This window comes from Sphaeramia orbicularis, chromosome 21 (genome assembly GCF_902148855.1).
Source record: "Sphaeramia orbicularis chromosome 21, fSphaOr1.1, whole genome shotgun sequence".
Lineage (NCBI taxonomy): Eukaryota > Metazoa > Chordata > Actinopteri > Kurtiformes > Apogonidae > Sphaeramia > Sphaeramia orbicularis.
This window is the reverse complement of record NC_043977.1, coordinates 2,810,797-2,831,088: the sequence shown is the minus strand read 5'-3', so window position 1 is coordinate 2,831,088 and position 20,292 is coordinate 2,810,797. Positions and strand designations below refer to the sequence as shown.

Genomic DNA, 20,292 nt, shown 5'->3' with positions numbered 1-20,292 from the left:
CTAATCCTATTCGTTAAGATATGTATCAATCACAATATCTTTGTTTCTATTGGCCATTTCTGTCACGTGTTTACAATCAGCCAATCGGAACTGAATAAAAGCTGTAGCATAGGTTTGGTTTTTTTTCCGGGGTTCTCGTGAACAAGTAATTCAAATCAACGCATTAGCTAACAAGATAGCATTCATATATGACAAAAAAACAAAAGTGCAAATCTGTCCTGTGAGTTTTAGTGGTGTTTGTCGGAGGCAAAATTGCGTGTGGTCTGAAATGACTTAAGGAGACGGAAGATTTACCTTCTTACTGGTGGAACTTGTAGAAAACCGGGTAAGGTTGGCTAACGCGTTTACATTGACTTAGCTTAGCCACTTGCTTCATGCCATCTGGAAGTTTAGTTCAAGATGAATCGCATTAAAATGCAAAGTTTGCGTCAGATACAACCTCAGTGTAAAGTGACTTTAACACAGTGTCTTAATTAGTAATTTCAGGTAAAGTAAGCGTCGTGTTTTCTATTTGGTTTTGTTTGAGTTTTGCTAACTTTAGTTCAGCTAAGTGGACACTTCAGTCACTTTAATACCACTGTCAGACAGTTTTGGAAACCGCTTTTTGTGCTGTTTTAAAGCAGGGTTTTGTGTTTTAAGCAGCCTTTCACCAAATGAAGGAACTATCACGAGAAGGGGGCTTTAGAAATTGTGGTCTTCAATTCCACAATGTATGGTTCAGTATGATATGCTGCTTTTTATTTATCTAAATGTCCACCCATCGTTTCTACTTACTATCACTAAGAGTGTGTGTGTGTGTGTGTGTGAGATGAACTTTAAACCGAGATAAAGTTTTCTGTATGTGTATCCCCTCCTCTGCCTTCAATAGATCTGTGCAGAGGGGGCCCCTTCTATATTCTTTAGCTTCTGAGTTCTTCTCGGTTCAACTGGACTAGTTTAGGTCTTTTGAAAACGTATCATCTCTCATCCAAGAGTCTTCTTCAGTTCTTTTTCAAAAGAGCTAAACTAGCCCAGTTGAAGAACTATCAAGAGGAACGATGACCTGGGCAAAGGAAAACCTCCACATTTATCCTCTTTAACGTTCGCTTTCCACAGCAGAAGATGATAGAACCAGAGTTACTGACCGAGGTCCCTGCAGCCCTCAAGCGGCTTGCCAAGCAGGTTGTGAGGGGTTTCTATGGTGTGGAGCATGGCCTAGCCCTGGATGTACTGATCCGTAACCCATGTGTGCGTGAAGAGGACATGCTGGAGCTGCTCAAGTTTGATCGTAAACAGCTGCGTTCAGTGCTGAACACCCTGAAGGGGGACAAGTTTGTCAAGTGCCGAATGAGAGTGGAGACGGCCCCTGATGGCAAGACGACACGACACAACTATTACTTCATCAACTACAGGTTTTATGATTATTTCTATTTTCCATTTGTTTAATTGTACATAATATTTACAGGGCGGTATAATCTCATACTGATGTGTTATGCTTCAATATACCTCTGTTGGAGTTCAGCAAAAACTAGTTTTTCCAACGCAGAGATTACAATGGCAGTCTTTACCAGAACATTAGAATATCCATTAGTGTTATATGTCCCCTATGAGAACAGACTAATTGTTAGCTGACATACTTTAAAGTAGCTTAAAACAGTAGATTACTTCCTAAATTGTCATATTGCTGAAGACAACCCCTTTAATGATAATATCAGACTAAATTGCTTTATCTGTGATTTTTGTTTTAATAGGGTGCTGGTCAATGTAGTCAAGTACAAATTGGATCACATGCGACGGCGCATTGAAACAGATGAGCGAGACTCCACTAACCGTGCATCCTTCCGCTGCCCCTGTTGCTTCTCCACCTTCACTGACCTGGAGGCCAACCAGCTGTTTGACCCAATGACAGGTAATTGTAAAGGAAGATTCTGAACATCTCTTAAGTCCACTTGTGGTGGTGATCTTTAGTTGTATGTCACTGAAAACCGTGTTATATTTGTTACTAAGTGAAAGATTCCATGGTGTGGAACACATCTTAACCTTAGATGTACTGATTTGTTATTCATGTGAGGTCACCTGCCTGTGACCACAATAATGTGTGGCTTCTTGTATCTAAACTCCACTGATTTTTACACAAGATATAATTCGACGTTAGTGACTGGTGGAGTCCACCTGCTCTACTAAATGTTTTACAATAATGTAAAAAAGGAATGCATGTTGTTGGTTTTTACACCTCTAGATGGTGTCGTTGTCTAGTAAAAGTTGTATCACAGTCTAATCAACATACTATAAATTGGTTAATTTAGAACAAGCACTACGGTAATAGTACTTAATTAGTTTATTCTTATTTATATGTCATGTGTTATCAGGAAGGGGAGTATCACTTGCATAGAGTGTTAGTATTAATTCCACTTCAAGTACAGTAGATGTTGTTATTAGTAAATATTGGCTTTAAAACTTCGACATATACAACAGTTGTTTTTACATTATGTTTATTACTTATGTAAAGGTTTTAATATGGAAAATATAGCTCTTATGGCTAAAATATGATCCCAGAGCCAGACTATTCCCATGGACTATGTTAGTCTGGCCTCCACTGCCCTCAAAGAAAAAAAACAAAAACAAACAATCAAAGCCAGCCTTCTGTTAATGCCTCAGTCCTTGGTAGCTTTTTGGTTTTATTATCTTGTAACGTAAAGTAAAGTGGTCTGAGAAAACACAACATTTCTGCATCTACGTATTCCCTGTGTTTTCAGGCTGTAGAAAATGTACCTTTGGACACAAATGTTTGATCACAGGAGTTTTCAAACAGGTAGTGGGTTAAATGTGTGACTGACAGCTGTAATAACCACTGATCAGATTTTATCCAATGCCAACAGGATGTGACTCCACTGTTCTGCTCTGTTTCAAAGCAGTAACTTGTAAAAGTGACTTCACTTTTCTATAACAACATGAAACAATGTCAGGTCATCTGTATTTATATTCAGTCATTTGATTGGGACTTCAGTTTGTTATGTTTACCCTGATATCCCCTTAGAGCATAAATATATCAAAGAAATCAGTAGAATGAGTCTGTACTGCGGTTACACTTCCAATGGAGGATGTCTTTCTATGATAGTGAATTTTGGAAAGACTTATGGGTCAGATCTAGCCAAAGTCAACATCACTGTCTTAACTTTAAGTTTCACTTATCATTTCTCAAATAGGCTAATTTTTTAGCTTAAACCTGCATGACTTAACCCGTCATATCCTCAGTATCACGAGTCCGTAAGTCTGTCTGTGATTACTCACCTGAATCTCTTCCGTCACTCTGAACAGTTTCGACGTGTACTCCACCATAAACAGTCCGTGTGTTTACAGATAGAACCGGTAGGTAGCTCGGGCATTTTCGGAAATTTGCCGCGACGTGCATTGTGGGAGGTGGAGCTCCACACAGCCGCTTTATGGCCACAGTGGAAACAAACACAGAAACTGCTTCGTTGCCTCTTACTACTGCAGCTGCGAGGAACTTCACTTCTCACAATGCACATCATGCATGGAGATCAGTTGTTGAGTTCAAACGCAGACACTATTGAACAGGACATGGGTCCCAGTGGCACCGCTGGATCTGGACCTTATAGAACAGCTGGAGGTTTTTCATCAATTTCTGAGATGTAATAATAATCATAATAATGGACTGGATTTATATAGCGCCTTTCTAGACACCCAAAGCGCTTTACATTATTGACCCATTATTCATTCGCTCTCACATTCACACTCTGGTGGTGAATGTGATGTAGGCTGATTTAAAAGTTGTGATTGTAGTTAAGTTGTTTATTTTCTGCTTAATCTTTCTGTTTTAACACCAGATTAATGCAGCAGTGAAACAGTTCTTGGTTTTTTAAAGGAGGACTCTGATCAGACAGCCTGGTGTAAAGCTCTTTTTCTGCCACATTAATGTGGTTCAACATTATTCAGCAGCGAGTTTCATGTTTCAGTTCAGTTGCCTAAAGTGTGGCCTTTTGCTTACTTTATCCAAGTCATTCTGATCTTCTGGAAAACAATGTTGCCCACGTTTGCACTGTAGCAAGTAATTCAATATTCCCATCAGACAAAATATAAGCTTCTTCCCAGAATTTATGGATATGTCAGTGCTGTCACTTTCAGTAACAAATCACATGAAAAGGCATTAAAATCTGTGCCTTCAGCCCTCTTCAGTAATGAAATAAAGATGCTAGGCTACAATGTGGCTCTACTCTGGAGTCTGTCGGGTGAAGGTACTATGCTTTGACTCTCTGCCAAGATGAAGGTGGCTTAGCAGTCAACCAGCACTGTTGCTAGGAGACACAGGGATCTTGTTAGACAAGCTTTGGTCAAAATGATCATTATAGTCTGATCACGCTCACCTTTCATCATAAATTAGGCTGTGTTTTTTATGGCTTTGTGAATAATTAGTGCAAATGGATTGAAAAGAGGCTTGAATGGCATTAAATAAATTATTTGTGTTTATTAATTTGTGGTTAATTACAAACCTCAAACCAGTCCAGTGAAAACAGTTGAAAAATAGCTTTTTTGCTTATACTGGCACATTTACAGAAATATTCATCAATGTGTATTGTCCCTGCTAAATAAACAAACGAATAAATAAATGAAAATAAGTCAAACATAAATGCAGAACATACCACACATCCAGTACTGTGCAAAAGTTTTAAGTAAGAAAATAATATGTTACAATGTCCAAACACATTTCTCTGTCCTTAACAAGAGACAGCTGAAATATGGACCAGCATTAAAGACAAGAATGAAAAAGAACAAAAGGACTGACCTAGTGTTTAATGGGACCCTCGTTTGTACTTGAACTCCGTACAGATATTTGGAGGTTTACTGAACTAATGTGTTATTTTACACCAGCTTTCATTCAACACATGCCAGACATTTGTTATTGTTTGAGTTGTTTTTTGTCATGGGAACAGAGCTTGCACTAAACACTGACTGTTTCCTGTAGAAACCATGTGGTTTATATGTTTTTGTGAGTTTTTAATTCTTTTCACAATATTTCCCTCTATTTCCTTGTTGTGTTTTAATAAAATAAAACCACTTATACTTAATTATAACTGTGTAAAAAAAAAAAAACAACAAAAAAATCATACCAGAACTGAGGGTGGCCTAAGCCTTCTACACAGGACTGTACAACACAGAAGAACTCATTAGAGTGGAACTTTGGGGTTTTGTGAGGTCCTGTGAGCTGAAGAGACAGGCTCTGTGTCCTTCCTGTCCCACTGTCCTAGACTTCCTCAGACATAGTTGACTGTTAGATTCTTTGTTGGATCCATCTTCTGGATCCATATATTGATCTTGTCCAACTCTCTAAACCTCCAGATGTTGAACTCAGCTCCATTTGACATCACCTTCAACCACCAATGTTTACAACAATTCCCATCAAAGCTCTGATGCACTTGGATCCACTTCTGTTTCATACATACTATAATAGTGAAATAGTGCCTTTAATCCTTTAACTCCAGCTCCATAGAATGACCAAACATGACCTTTGACCTGAACTCATTTGAATATCATGGTGGAAAATCCAGTCCAATCATTGGGTTGGACTTTTCAAATCTACAAGAACATTCTGGTCCACCTTGGAGATTCTATTTGTGTAAATCTGTTCTACACACTATATTTATCCATCAAATATACCAGCTGTAGAACCTACGAGGGACAGATGTTCAATTTGAAGGAAAACTAAGAAGGCTGAACACTGATCCATTCCATGTAGTAGGGCTGTGCAATTAATCGAAATTCAATTACGATTTCGATTATTACACGCAACGATTACAAAAATTATGTAATCGAGAAAAAACGATTATTAATTTTGAGTTGTTTTAATTCACGCGCACGCAAGCTCCCATGAGCTGCTCTGCCCCGCCCCCCTCTAAGCTACTGCTGCCTGCTAGCCGGCAGGTCCACCCCAAGAGGACAGTTGGACCTAGCGGTCTGGAAAAACGGCAGGAGAATCACAGCAGAAGTGCTTGGTAAACAAAAAAGGCAAGTCCAATTCAATTGTATGGAATCACTTTGGGTTTGATGAAGAAGACGAAGAGCAAAAACACATCACGTGCAAAAAGTGTTTCGTAGTTGTGTCCGCACCGACCGCTAACACAACAAACCTTTGTAACCATCTAAAGTTGAACCACCGCCACCTTTAGCATAATCTTATGAAAAACTAAAACACATAAAAACAACTTCGTCCGCAATGCAATCTTCAGTCTCCGAATCTCTTTATGCTGTAACTCCCGTATTAACCTAACGCTAACCCGTATAACCTTAACGTACGTATTCTAGATGGCTGATGTAAACAGAAGGCCTGAACTGAAACCTCACAGCACGCCACTGAGTTTACTATGTTTCATACTACATTGAACATACTGGAATTTATAATTTGCACTTTACGTGAGGTTTTTTTTTTTTATTGCTACAGTTCTATGGCAAGTCTATAGCAGTTTAATTCCAGTGCACTATTTATTTACAAAAGGAAACATACTTGAATTTACAGTACACTTATTTGCATTCAAAGATTTTTTTGTTTCATACAAAAGTGAACATACTTTGTTTTAGTGGTTAAAAGCTTCATTTATGTTTAAAGAGTATATTTTACATTGCTTTGCAAGAAAAAAATAAACAACTTTAAGGTTAAAAAATAATCGTTTTTAATAATCGTGATTTCAATTATTGCTAAAATAATCGTGATTTTTTTTTTTTTCCTATAATCGAGCAGCCCTACCATGTAGAAGTGAATGGAACATCCAACTGATCACCTAAACATGTCTGATTTACTCATGTTTGTTGTTCTTCTGATCAGAAGGATTAGTGTCTTTAATGGAACTCCTTTCCAGTTGAGTCGATCATGTCCCTATGAACCCAACAGAGTTCCAGACTTCGTTTCCCAGACATGATCAGGATAAAGGATCCATTTTACAGATGATGGATCTGACTGTTTTACTGCAGGAACTGAGTCATGCATCACTGAACATGGACCAAAAGGATTTTAGAGATACAATTATGCATCTGACTGAGACACACACACCTATTTATAAAATAAATCCAAACACGTAGGAGACCAGGACATGTCTCTTTTCACCAGTGTTTTTGACTGGCCTGAACCAGGAGGGTTTGGTGAGTGTGTGTGTGAGGTTTGTGATCACAGTTGTTGAAAGAATTACTCAGCAAAGTAGAAAGGACAAGGGCACATCTCTAAATGTCCAATAAAGCTATTTTGAGTGAGGAAAGTACCTACTAACTCCACTCAAGAGGAATGCACGTAATAGTAAATTTAAAGTTAGAAGAAAATGTTCATTCCCACCTTCCTGGCAGGGTTTTGTAACCGTCAGCATCTTCATGGTGACGCATTTACCATCATCTTGCCAGTTCCTCTGCGCGCATCTCTTGTTTCTACATATCTCAGCTGGTGTCAAATCGTGCTGTGGAGGCAGTAATCCTGCACCCTGTCAGAGGATGACAAAAAGAATACCCTGAGCTCTCATAGTCACAGGCTGTAAACCGGTTCGCTTCTGCAGAACTGGAGGACTTGGCACCCTCAAAGGGAGGGGCAATGACAATGCAGGTCCCACAAAGATGAGCAGAAAAACCTCCTGCTCTACATTTTCACTGTGTACTGAATCTCCTCCTTAAAGCTGCTCATACCACCTCCTCTGAGCTGATAAATGCTGGGATTAAAGCACTGTACTGTCTGCTGATGGCTTTGGAGCTCATTTTTAGCTCCTGCTCCTTTCTTTTGGATTAACATTGGCTTACATAGTCCACCAGTGTTATTCTTGAATGTTTTTTTTTTTTTTTCTCTCTCTCTCTAACTCCCTTTCACTAACACACCCTTTCTTATTTCCTCTCCTGCACATAGAAACAAGGCAGCCATGGGGTCTGTGCTAATGCTGGAACTGTTCCCATTATTGAAACTGAAATCAGCCAGAGAAGCAGATGGCCCAACATGCCCCGTCTTCCTGGGAAAAGCAATGGCTTTGTGTGCGCATACACACAATGTCCCACAGCCTCTGAAAATATAATTATATTTACATAAGATTATCCTCAGAAAAAGGTCATCACCGTGGAATGAACTATAATTTCTAGTTACCATTAGGGAAACGGCTTATTGAGTCTTCTCCTGTTAAAACTATTAACGCTACAAGGCCTAGAGCAGACTCAGCCTGTGTACCTGTAGGTCCGAAACAGATTTTTCTGTAAGTTGTGACCCAAACACAGGCTAATTTTTAAGATTTTATCGTAAAAAAACAAAAAAAAAAATTACATCAGTTAAATTGGTAGATTGTAGTGTCTGGTTTAGACCAACTCTAAGTGTAAAGTGTCATGAGTTCACTTTTGTTATAATGTTGTAGTAGTAGTAGTAGTAGTAGTAGTAGTTTTATTTCGAGCACATAGAATCATCAGATAACACAGAACCATTCAACATGGTCAAACAAAATTTTTCTGCGCTCGAAAAGGAGTGGGCAGAAGTATAGCTTAATGACTCCCACCCCCTTTTTACAAACTAATAATCAAACTAGATCCACTTCCTTTGCTTTGCTAACACATTTTCCTCTGTATATTTTTACAATAACGTAAAACATCCATACAAACCATTCACATACACTTTTTTAATCACTTCACACACAATCAGATTTCTGAATCAATAAATGTGATAATATGTGGTGCTATTGGATTGATAGTGTTTTTATGCCCTGTATTGTAAATTAGCATTTAGCCATTAGCAAATTAGCGTTTAGCCATAAGTAAGAATCAATAGGATCTGGTACTTATTTATGTCGTACTTTGCAATTCCAAAGTTCCAATTCTATTGTTGGGTCAAAACACGGTGTTCGAAATCTCTCTGACGGAGCATTTTAGAGACAATTTGACAGAGTAATGTTGCTAAATGACCCACATTTTTACTTTTGAATTCATTTTGCTTTAGTTGGACTATAAGGGATTATCCAAAACAAGGAACTATTTCATATTGAAATAAATGTTGGAATGGCAGTTGATTAAAGTTCACTCTCTGGGGGGACATTACTGTGTTTTGACCTTGGTATGCTGATATTAGATATATAAATCTAAAAAAAAACAAGGTATAGTGGCGGGCAGAAAAAATAGTTGTTCCAAAAACCAGCTAATATTGTTTTTGTGTCTCATGTAATTATCCAAATTATGTCCAAAAATAATGAAGAAAGACTCTGGGTTTAAAAAGACTCTTTCCTTTTTACTGCAGCAACTTAAAAACACATACAACTTTCGCAACTCATTGCATACATCAGCTTACTTCCAAGAGAAATTCCTAAGCTTCATGGGTAATGCTAAGCCTCATGGGAAATGTCGTTATCTTAATACAAACAATCTTAGCATTCACTATTGCTTATTTTAACTCCACTTTTAACATAAATCACAAATGAAAAGTATTGTATCTTTTGCTCATAAATAAATTAACTGCAGTTGTATATGCACCATGAAATTATAATGAATCCAAACATAAATTACTTATACTTTATCTTCCCCAAATAAAGTCACAACAGTATCTAATGAGGAGAAAATGACGGGGCTTGTTACGTGTCAGTAGAAAAGATGAGGAGCGTAGCAGTTTGTGGACTGTAAAGCAAGGTTCTAATAGTTTTAGTTTAGTTTAGTTTAGTTTTTAGTTATTACAGTTTAGTTTTATTTAGTTTTGAATTTTTTTCTCTAATTCAGTTAGTTTTAATTCATTTTAGAGCAGGTTTGATAGTTTTTATTAGTTTTCATTTTCTTCTAAATGCTTAGTTTTAGTTTAGTTTTAGTTTTTTGTTTTGTTTATATATATATATATATATATATATATATATATATATATATATATATATATATATAAAATTATTATTATTATTATTTTTATTTTTTTCTCTTCTGCTCTGTTGTTGTATTCAAATAAATCCCAGACAGGACTCTGCTGCTTTAGTCTCCATGTTTCCAGGTAGAGTGGGGACCAGAAGACGACTGGAAACCACAAGTGAACACAAGTGATGGACCGTCAAGTGCTGTATGATCCCACTAGCTAAAATTGCTAGAGCGAAATAAATCGATTTTGAATCAGTCCGACATTGACAAAGACGAAAACGAAGGGAATTTTATCCATTTCTTAGTTTTGTAAACACACAATACAGTTTCAGTTAGTTATCATTTTTTCTTTTAATTATAGTTTTTATTTATTTCAGTTAACGAAAATGTTTTTTCAATTCTAGTTTTCGTCATTTCGTTAGTTTTCGTTGATGATAATAACCTTGCTGTAAAGCCCTATTTGCACTAGTGGAACCAGGAGACCTCCAGTGATTTGGAAATGAACCCTCCATGTTTGTGCTTTCACACAGAAAGTCAGTCAGTTTTTGTCCCTTTTGTCCTCAACTGTCAAGAACAGACTCAGCACATACAGAGAACTGTTGAAAGATCATCATCGCGTCATCCATCTCAGAATCTGTTGACATGTTGCTTTTCTGGAGGATTTACGTTTGCTCTTGAAGTGAATACCAAGGCTGTACGGTAAAATACGCCTTGTGACTTTATACCCAAAACAATTTTAGAACATACATTTTTCATCACCAGCTTGAAGAGTCCTTGACCAGGAAAAGGTAGAATAACTGTAAAGCGGAAAAAATGTTGTAATTTCCACCGAGTCACAGAGATGTCATTTTGTATGTGACTTATCGTGTCACAGGACCTCTGTGTGCAGAAATAGCACAGGTAATTTACTGTGGAATTCAGTACAAATACACCAGCTGCACAGACAACCTCAGGTCAGCGGTACCACTAGACCTGTGTGATTTGGGCTGAAGACAGACGATAAGAAAGGCTGTTTAAATGCCTTATAATAGAAACCACCAATGTAGACTGACAGTCATACTTTTATAGTAACCTTCAAAATGTAAAAACCAGCAGTGAGTGGTTTGATCTGACCTGCATATGTCACCTTTTGACATGAGGTGAAGAATGACTTTTTTCAAGAAGAACTAAAGTTAATGTAATAACAGTTAATGATTAATTTAGATTATTAACCTGATTTATTATTCAGTCTTCTTAAAACCCACCTGTTCTCTTTGGCTTTTTGACACTCTTGCAATGTTGAACTTTTGCTTATGTTGTTATATTTTAACTTGTTTTATTTATTTGATTTTATTGTTTCTTAATGCTTTGATTAATTTTATTCACTGTGCTTTTAGTCTTCTGTACAGTACTTTGGTCCGCTGTGGTTGTTTTTAAAGTGTCTTTAAAAATAAAGTTGGATTGGATTAACCCTCCAAGTGTCAAAGTTGCAATATTGCAACAAGCTACATTAATGAAACGGATAACTTTTTGAAATCTATAGCAAAATTCAATATTAAAAAGGAACCCAACTCTGACGTCTAAAGGGTTAAAACAGAGTTGGGTGCTTGAAATCCTTGAAAATACTTAGAATTTCAATGTTGTGTGTGTTGTGTTGTCTGAAAAGTGCTTGAATTTTAGTTTCAGTGCTTGCATTTATTTATCTATTTTTAATTTTAACTCTGTCAGGTTAGATTTCCAGCCAAAGCTACTTACGCAGAGGTAATACATTTAGAAAAATAAAAGTTTATGTCAAAAAAGTAAATTCAAGTTGTTCTCAGGTCGACTCCAAGTCCAGTTTTATCTGAATCTTTGTCTCTTTGGTTCCAGTGTGCCTGAAGATCACCAAGTGTCTTCCCTTTTTTTTGGATAAAACTTTGTGTTCTCCTTTATAATTTCTAAACTTCTTGCAATTACGAAACATAATTTTAGATGTTTATACATAATACAATGTGCATCATTATGATAAAAAGTGAATCAAATAATCCTGGGTATCTGTATTCCTGTAGGTATGGATTTATTTGACCCCAGCGATAAGGTGATGTGCTAAAAAATGTGAAAATGACCTTAAAAGTGCTTGAATTTGATGTTGAAATATTTGTATGAACCCTGTAAAACCATTTTAACAGCATAAGATGTAAATGTGTGTAAGAAAAGAAATGGGAAGAGTGCAGATCTGTTACCGTTATCTGAGACGCCGCTCTTACTGGTTTCCTGTTTTCCCACAGGTACGTTTCGCTGCACCTTCTGCCAAACGGAGGTGGAGGAGGATGAGTCTGTGTGTCCTGATGCCAGGACGCTGGTAGCGCGCTTCAACGAGCAGATCGAACCCATTTATGCGCTGCTACGAGAAACTGAAGACGTCAATTTGTCCCATGACCTGCTGGAGCCTGAACCTACTGAAATCCCAGCCCTCAAACAAAGGTGGGTTCATGCATGTTCAGACATTAATCCACTCTAGTATATATACGATCAAATCCTGAACAGCTTCTACACAGTGAGAGGTCACCTTTGAAAACGGCACTAGTGTTCATGGTCAGAGTGGTCTGCTGGTGCCATTTGAAGGTCAGCGCTTAAAGGACATCTGCAAATGGAAATTATCTTAGGAACATTATTAATCACTTCAGTATTCTACTGAGTATGTGAGATTAGTTCACAGACGACTATACGCAAGGAAATGACGAGTAGTAGAACAGTCTACATCACAGGTGTTAAACATGCAGCTCGGGGGCCAAATCCGGCCCACCAAAGGCTCCAGTCTGGCCGCTGGGATGAATTTATGAAATGCAATAATTACACTGAAGACATTAACAATCAAGGATGTTCAATCTAAAGTGGGTCAGAGCAGTAAAATTCTATCATAATAACCTACAAATAATGAAAAAAAGCTAATTTTTTCTTAATTTTTTTAGGGTCAAAAAAGTAAAATTACACAAAAATGTTTACATTTGCAGACTGGCTTTTCACAAAAAATATGAACAACCTGAAATGTCTAAGAGAAATATGTAGTATTTTAGCAATATTCTGCCTATTATCAAATGTTTTGTGTATTTGTAGATCCACTGTGATCTGTAAATTGTGATGCACACGTATAAATGATAAACTGAGGTGTAATATTGTTCAAATTACACTTAATTTTCTTAAGAATTTTCAGGTTGTTCATATTTGTTGATGTTACGTTCAAGTACAGTTCGTAGATGTAACCATTTTAATTACGGAATTTTACTTTTTTCACTCAAAAACAGAGAAAACTTTGGAGTTGATATTATTTCTAAGTTCTTATCCTATTATTCACTTTTTTTTTTGCAAAATTATACTTTATTTTAGTGTAAATACATGAAAATATTGGCATTTACAAACAGAAAAATTTGGAGTTGTCATTATTTATATGTTATTATGATAGTATTTTACTGGTCCGGTCTACTTTATGTCATATTAGGCTGTATGTGGCCCCTGAACTAAAATGAGTTTGACACCCCTGGTCTACATTATATGGACAAAAGTCTGTGGACACATTGAATCCAGGTGTTTCTTTTCCAACAGGTCAGGGATACAAAACAATAATGAGAAATGCCAAAATATCATAATAGGAACAGTAAATATTGATGTTTCTAAATAATATGGCCATAAATATTGGGATACATCATGTCTACAGCTATAAGACGTCCTGGTCATGATGATTTGACATTGAAACACCAATATTTCCTAAAGTTTAATGTGAGATGTGAAATGCTGTGAAGAAAAATGTAATATAAAAAAAAAAAAAAAAAAAAAAAAAAAAAGAAACTGTCTGTTGAAAGAAATGATCTCTGAGGCATTTTGGAAACAAAGATAACAATTTAACCCAAACTAACCAATGCAGTGACATTTATCCTATAATATAAAACTACTGTATCTTCTGACATTAGTCATTATTGTTTTGTATCCCAGACCCCTGTTAGAAAAGAAACGCCTGCATTCAATGTGTCCACAGACTTTTAGACACATAGTGTAGATGCGTACAGTGAGGCCACTTCATTTGCAGTGTAGCACAGCATCTGTAGAAACCAGAGAAAAGGGAATGTGTTCTTAAATACAGGGGTGACATTGTGGTCGGAGTACATGCCGTTACAAAAGATGTAAAACCTGCATTGCCTTTTTATTTCCTCATGTTCATTGATTTTCTCATGTTTGTCTTCTTCCTGTCAACCAGCCGTGAACGTTCTGCAGCATCTGGAGGTGCTGCGAGCGGCCCACACCGCGAAGCCTGGTCAAACAAAGGTTCGTCCTACGCAGACCTGTACACCCAGAATGTGGTCATCAGCATGGAGGAGCAGGACGAGCTACAGAAACAGGCCAGCGAGGGCAAAGCGCCCAAAGAGAGGCCCATCTGGCTGACCCAGAGCACCGTGCAGGGGGCAGACAGCGAAACGGACATCCTCAAAAACCGTGAGTGAGGTTTTTATGTTCCGTACACACAGGTCGTTAAAGCCAGGGCTACTGCAGGGGCTGAAAAAGTCTTACAAGTCTAGCATTTCCAAATCTGCATTTAATGCCTTAAAAAAGTCTCTAAAAGGTATTACATTTGATATGGTGGGTCTTACTCTTAAGTTATGTTACCATAAACTCGTTACCCCACCCCCTGAAGGACAGGCAAGGGGTATTGTTGTTTTTGGCTCAGTTTGTTTGTTTATTTGTTTGTTTATGCTTTAGCAGCAAAACTGTTGGTTGAATTCAGACCTAATTGGGTTTATAGATTACCAGTGACCCAGAAAAGATGTGATTACATTTTGAGAAAAGTAGGTAAAAGTTCACATTTTTATGATTTTTTTTTTCCCCATTTACTTATAATGGGTGAAATTTCAAATATCTATAAAAAAATAAATTTTGTTTCAATTTACTTCAAACTTGGCACAATTATAGAGGCAGTTGATATGACATCAGCACAAACATGGACATGACAACATCAGCTGGATCAATGCCAAAATAAGCTACAATATGTGCAAGGGGCGGGGTTTGTTGTGCCTGGAGCCACCTGTTTACATGTGTGTTAAATGTCCAAAGAAAGTAACATTAGTCTATTTAGTTCCAAACTGAACATTTAGATTGAAATCGGGAACAGATTATTGCTAACTTTGTAGCCCCCAGTGAGAAATGACTCGGAACAGTGGGAATCAAAGCGTTGGAGTAAATAAATAAATGTTCTTAAATTCTAGGAGTCACTAATTGTTGCCTGTATGTCTGTGAAATAGGCCTTAAATTCTGTCTTAAGCACTGCTGGGACTGGATTAGTTTGACATGTGTACGTGGGCTAATGTCACTTCTGTAATATTAATGGACAATTCACATGGGATAAGAAATATCAGTAAAACTAATGGGAGGGGCTGATTCATTCACGCACCGCCATCCCCTCCTGTCGTCATCTGCATATGACGTTGCTTCCTTAATGTTCATATTGTCCATCAACCAGATGATTAATCTACTAACACTTTTTTATGATCCACATTAGCCCTGCTACGTTGCTTATCTTACCTAAACCAATCAGAAGTCCCGTGCCTCTAACAAGTGCTTTCGACCTTGTTTTGCTTCTGAATCGTGTTTATCGCACGCCGACTGTACAGGAGGTTTCACACGCACTTGTCCAACTGTCTACTGGAAAAACTGAATGCTTCTTCAAAAGCCTCCATGCATGAAAATTCACGAGAAAACACTTGTAAACAGGATATGACGGAATATCTACACACATTTGAACTACTGGTCTATTAGTTTTACCTGGGGCCGTTTTCTCTTTAACAGAAGGTAAAAGTCACAGTAATCTTTACTGACACTGTGCGGTAGGGCTGCACGATATTGGAAAAAACTGACATTGCGATTTTTTTTTTTTAACCTTGCGATATATATTGCAGTATGGAAAAATACTCAGGAGGATATAATAGGTGTGTGATGCCCATGTAAATACTCAAATTAGTTGTTTCCTCTCATTGTGACAACACAGAACACGTTTCAGTTTCATCCTTCTGCAGCTGAAATAATTCCAGATAACTGACTTCACTTTTCTTTTTGACACCAAGTCTTAGTTTTTGGTGATTTTCTCTTGTTCGTTGCTCATTTTTCAACGTTGTTACCAGTGAATCACTCCATGTGCAGGGGGCGTGGTCTGCTTCGGCAAACTGATTAAGAATGACTGTGATTGGTGGACAGCTGTATGCAGTGTGTCAGGTACCCAGGTTGAACTTCGATGAGAACATATTCAGTTCATTTACCTCCTATATTGCAGGACCTGCGATGTGACTATTGCGCACACGTACATGTCGATGACGACGCTCAAACAATATATTGTGCAGCTCTATTTCACATGCACTTGTCCAACTGCCTACTGGAAAACTGAATGCTTCTTCAAGAGCCTCCATGCTTGAAAATTAAAAAAAAAAACACTTGTAAACAGGATATGACGGAATATCTACACACATAAACTACTGGTCTATTCACAGGGGGTTAGTATTAGGGCTGTGTATTGACAACAATCTGGCAATACAATACAAATCACAATACTAGGATCACAATACGATATATCATGATACTGTTAAAAAAGCAATTTTTTGTTTGTTTCTTTTTTTTATTTGATATTTTGGTATTTGCACAAATACTAAACACATTATTATTTGATCAGAACAGGATCTAATACTGTATCACAAAATATTCCTATGTTAAAACTTTATTTTACAGACATTACAGTTTAAGATCTTGCTCAAATATTGAGATTCTATTTGTTCATAACTAACATCAGAACATTATTTTAGTTCAATCCCAACAAAGGAACTAACATGTACCTCTCTCAGACAGTAAAAAGTTCTTTTAGGAAGCTTCAGATAACCGTTATGTAATAAAACAGTGTAAAATAATAAATAAAATATAAACAAAAACAAAACAAATTAACCACATTATCTGCTTTTGAATAAATACCTAAAATTATTGATACAGTACTTTTTAATACCGATACAGTATTGTGAAAGGAAGTATCATGATATATTGCAGAACCGATATTTTCTTACACTCCTAGTTAGTTTTACCTGGGGCCGTTTTCTTGGACCCTTTTACAGAAGGTAAAAGTTGCAGTAATCTGGACTGACGTGCGGTAATGATTACTAACGTAGCACATTCAGATGGGACTAAAATCTGTCAGTTATTACTTCACCCCACGTCCCTATGTTAAACTAATCCAGTCCAAATAGGGCTTAAGTCGTCGGTCTTAAAAAGGTCTTAAAACGTCTTAAATTGAACCTGTGTTAATTAACCCTGTAAAACCAATGCTAGTTAACAGTAGTCACGTCTGTGGCTGTTTGTCCGTGTGCTTAAAATTCATCCGCTGATGTTTTTTCCTTGATCTGAAGTGGATTATCACTGGTCTGAAGTCTGTCCTGGTGTTTTTCCATCCAAGGGCATGCAATCAGGCCTGGGTTTCATTGAACTGCTCATTTGAAATAATCAGTAGCTAGATTAGCGTGTGGATGAAGAAGGATATCTCATTAACAAAAACCATTCTTGTGCAAATTGCATGAATTAGGGCTCACCAATACCCATGCACTAAGACACTGGTGTTGTGTCCTTTTGTTTCTAATTTATCTGAGTTTTCAGCCAAAACTCAGCGTGCAGAGCATCATAGTTAAATAAAATGAACACATATAATGAACCAGCTGCCTCTAGTAGAGCTGGGACAAGTCATTTGGGTCAGTTTTAAAATATTTTAGGTGTTTTTTTTTCTTCAATATCTAAACCAGATTTTGTACACAAATTTGTAACAGTAATAAACGGATTGGACAGAACCTTTGTATATTCATGCACTGTTGAATAACAGATTACACACAATAACAGATTCACAGACTGAGAATATCACTGATACAAGAACAAATATTATTATTAAAGTTAATACTGCATTTACATATATGAGTCTGAACAAATATTATTATTATTATTATTATTATTATTATTATTATTATAGTTAATAGTGCATTTACATATTTGTCAGAAGCATAACTTTACATAATTAGTTTTTTTTTTTCTACAAGTGATACTGAAATGTTGTAAACGGTTCCATAAAATCAAGTTTTTAAGCTAAAAAAAATTATCCTTTTTGAGAAATGACAGAAGAAACTTTAATATTTGACTCTGATGTTCTCTTTGGTTTGATCTGACCCTTGCATTTGGAGGTTCTACTGTTGCATTTGGAGGTTCTACTGTTGCATTTGGAGGTTCTACTGTTGCATTTGGAGGTTCTACTGTTGCATTTAGAGGTTCTACTGTGGCATTTGGAGGTTCTACTGTTGTATTTGGAGGTTCTACTGTTGTATTTGGAGGTTCTACTGTTGTATTTGGAGGTTGTACTGTTTTATTTGGAGGTTGTACTGTTGCATTTGGAGGTTGTACTGTTGCATTTGGAGGTTCTACTGTTTTATTTGGAGGTTCTGCTGTTGCATTTGGAGGTTCTACTGTTGTGTTTGGAGGTTCTACTGTTGCATTTGGAGGTTCTACTGTTGTGTTTGGAGGTTCAACTGTTGTGTTTGGAGGTTCTACTGTTGCATTTGGAGGTTCTACTGTTGCGTTTGGAGGTTCTACTGTTGTGTTTGGAGGTTCAACTGTTGTGTTTGGAGGTTCAACTGTTGTGTTTGGAGGTTCTACTGTTGTGTTTGGAGGTTCTACTGTTGCGTTTGGAGGTTCTACCATTCCATTTGGAGGTTCTGCTGTTTTATTTGGAGGTTCTACTGCATTGTGGTGGATGTGGTCCATGGGCTGTTAGAAGTCACTGTCATTCTTAGTTTTCGTAAATAAAACCAGAATGCTTGTGTCAGGTCTGCACATGTTTTACCTCCTGTGTTGTTGAACAGGTGCAGAGGCTGGATCTGGAGCTCAGGACGGAGCAGCCGCTCATGGAGCTGCTCAGGTGGATGAAAACGAGGAGGTGATGCGAACCCTGCTCATCCATGAGAAGAGGGGCGTGGCGGGTCCGGGCGGAAGCGGGGGCGGAGCCAACGCGGCCGCCAGAGGCCTGACCTCGGCCACGGCCAACGCCAGCGACTCAGAAAGCGACACCAGCGAATCAGATGACGACTCTCCTTCAGGTCCTCCCGCCGCCGCCGCCGTTCAGCACCGCGTGGACGAGGAGGAGGAGGACGACGATGACGAGTTCGAGGAGGTGGGGGACGAGCCCATGGTGATGGTGGGGGGGCGGCCTTTCTCGTACGGGGAGGTGAGCCAGAGGCCGGAGCTGGTGGAGCAGATGTCAGCACAGGAGAAGGAGGCCTACATCGAAATGGGACGGAACCTGTTCCAGGACATGTACTTCTGAAAATACAAGCTTGAATGGTTTTTGTGGAGTGGCTTTCCCATTTCTATCCTTGTCCTTTCACTCTGTATCAGTATCGGAGGAAACGCTCAGAAACACAGTTTGTCGAGCTAAACCTGCTGCTGCTTCAGATGCGTTTCCAGTCGGCTTCGTGTTCCTCCTCTGGACCAAGCACCTGCTCTGACAGTGTTGAATAAGTGCTCTGTTAGTATTCTGTTCCAAGTATTTTCTACAGTTGACAGACTAAAAGGAGCCAGACCAGAGTGCCAATAGTTTCCTTTTTGTATAGATTCTTTTTGCAGCCATCGGTCTACAACAGCCACATTTCAGTCCATTTTTACGGTCATCTGACACACAAGCATTTCTCTAACCTTCAACCTTCAGCCAGTCATATTCCCAGAACTACTCTGAAGTGGAATGGTCCCTTTCTGCCTCAGGCTCATGAATATGTCCAGTTTATCTGATCACATGCAGGATTTGAAAGCTGAACTCAGGTCAATGTGGACCAGTGGAACCAGGAAGATGTGGGTACATTCTTGTGGGTTACACGAAAACATTTGCTATTGAGAGCAACATGTAATAAAGATACTGCTTTAGAGTGTAACTGAAGTGTTCTAAATCTGAACTGAAACAGAAGTCTGTGTTTGAACCAAGGTTATTATCGTTAACGAAAACTAACGAAATGACCAAAACTAGAGTTGAAAAAACATTTTTGTTAATGGAAATAAATAAAAACTACAATTAAAACGAAAAAAAAATGATAACTGAAACTGTATTGTGTGTTTACAAAACTAACTAAAATATATAAAAATTATGGATAAAATTCCCTTCGTTTTCATCTGTGGTCAAAGTCAGATTGATACAAAAGCGATTAATTTCACTTGAGCAGTTTTCTGTGCTGTCTCCATACGACACTTGACAGTCCGTCACTTGTGTTCACTTGTGGTTTCCAGTCTTCTTCTGGTCCCCACTCTACCTGGAAACATGGAGACTAAAGCAGCAGAGTCCTGTCTGGGATTGATTTGAATACGACGACAGAGAAGAAGAGAAAAGAGATTTAAAAAAAAAAAAACTAAATTAACCCTTTCATGCATGAATTATGAGAACCTTAATCAAGATTTTTT

General features: G+C 37.8%; 1 protein-coding gene across 2 annotated transcripts; it reads left to right on the top strand.

The window, feature by feature from the left end:
* The first annotated feature begins 125 nt into the window (after nt 1–125).
* Nucleotides 126–19,772, top strand: gtf2e1 (general transcription factor IIE, polypeptide 1, alpha). 2 transcript variants are annotated; one of them, XM_030123979.1, is made up of 6 exons: nt 126–325; nt 1,099–1,391; nt 1,731–1,888; nt 12,078–12,273; nt 14,042–14,277; nt 18,711–19,772. In XM_030123979.1, exons 2-6 carry the CDS (start codon nt 1,102–1,104, stop codon nt 19,169–19,171), a joined length of 1,341 nt encoding a protein of 446 aa, XP_029979839.1. In that variant the 5' UTR covers nt 126–325; nt 1,099–1,101; the 3' UTR covers nt 19,172–19,772. The 2 variants fall into 2 exon arrangements, with proteins under 2 accessions (XP_029979839.1, XP_029979838.1); XM_030123978.1 differs by having other exon boundaries at nt 1,096–1,391.
* Nucleotides 19,773–20,292: the final 520 nt, after the last annotated feature.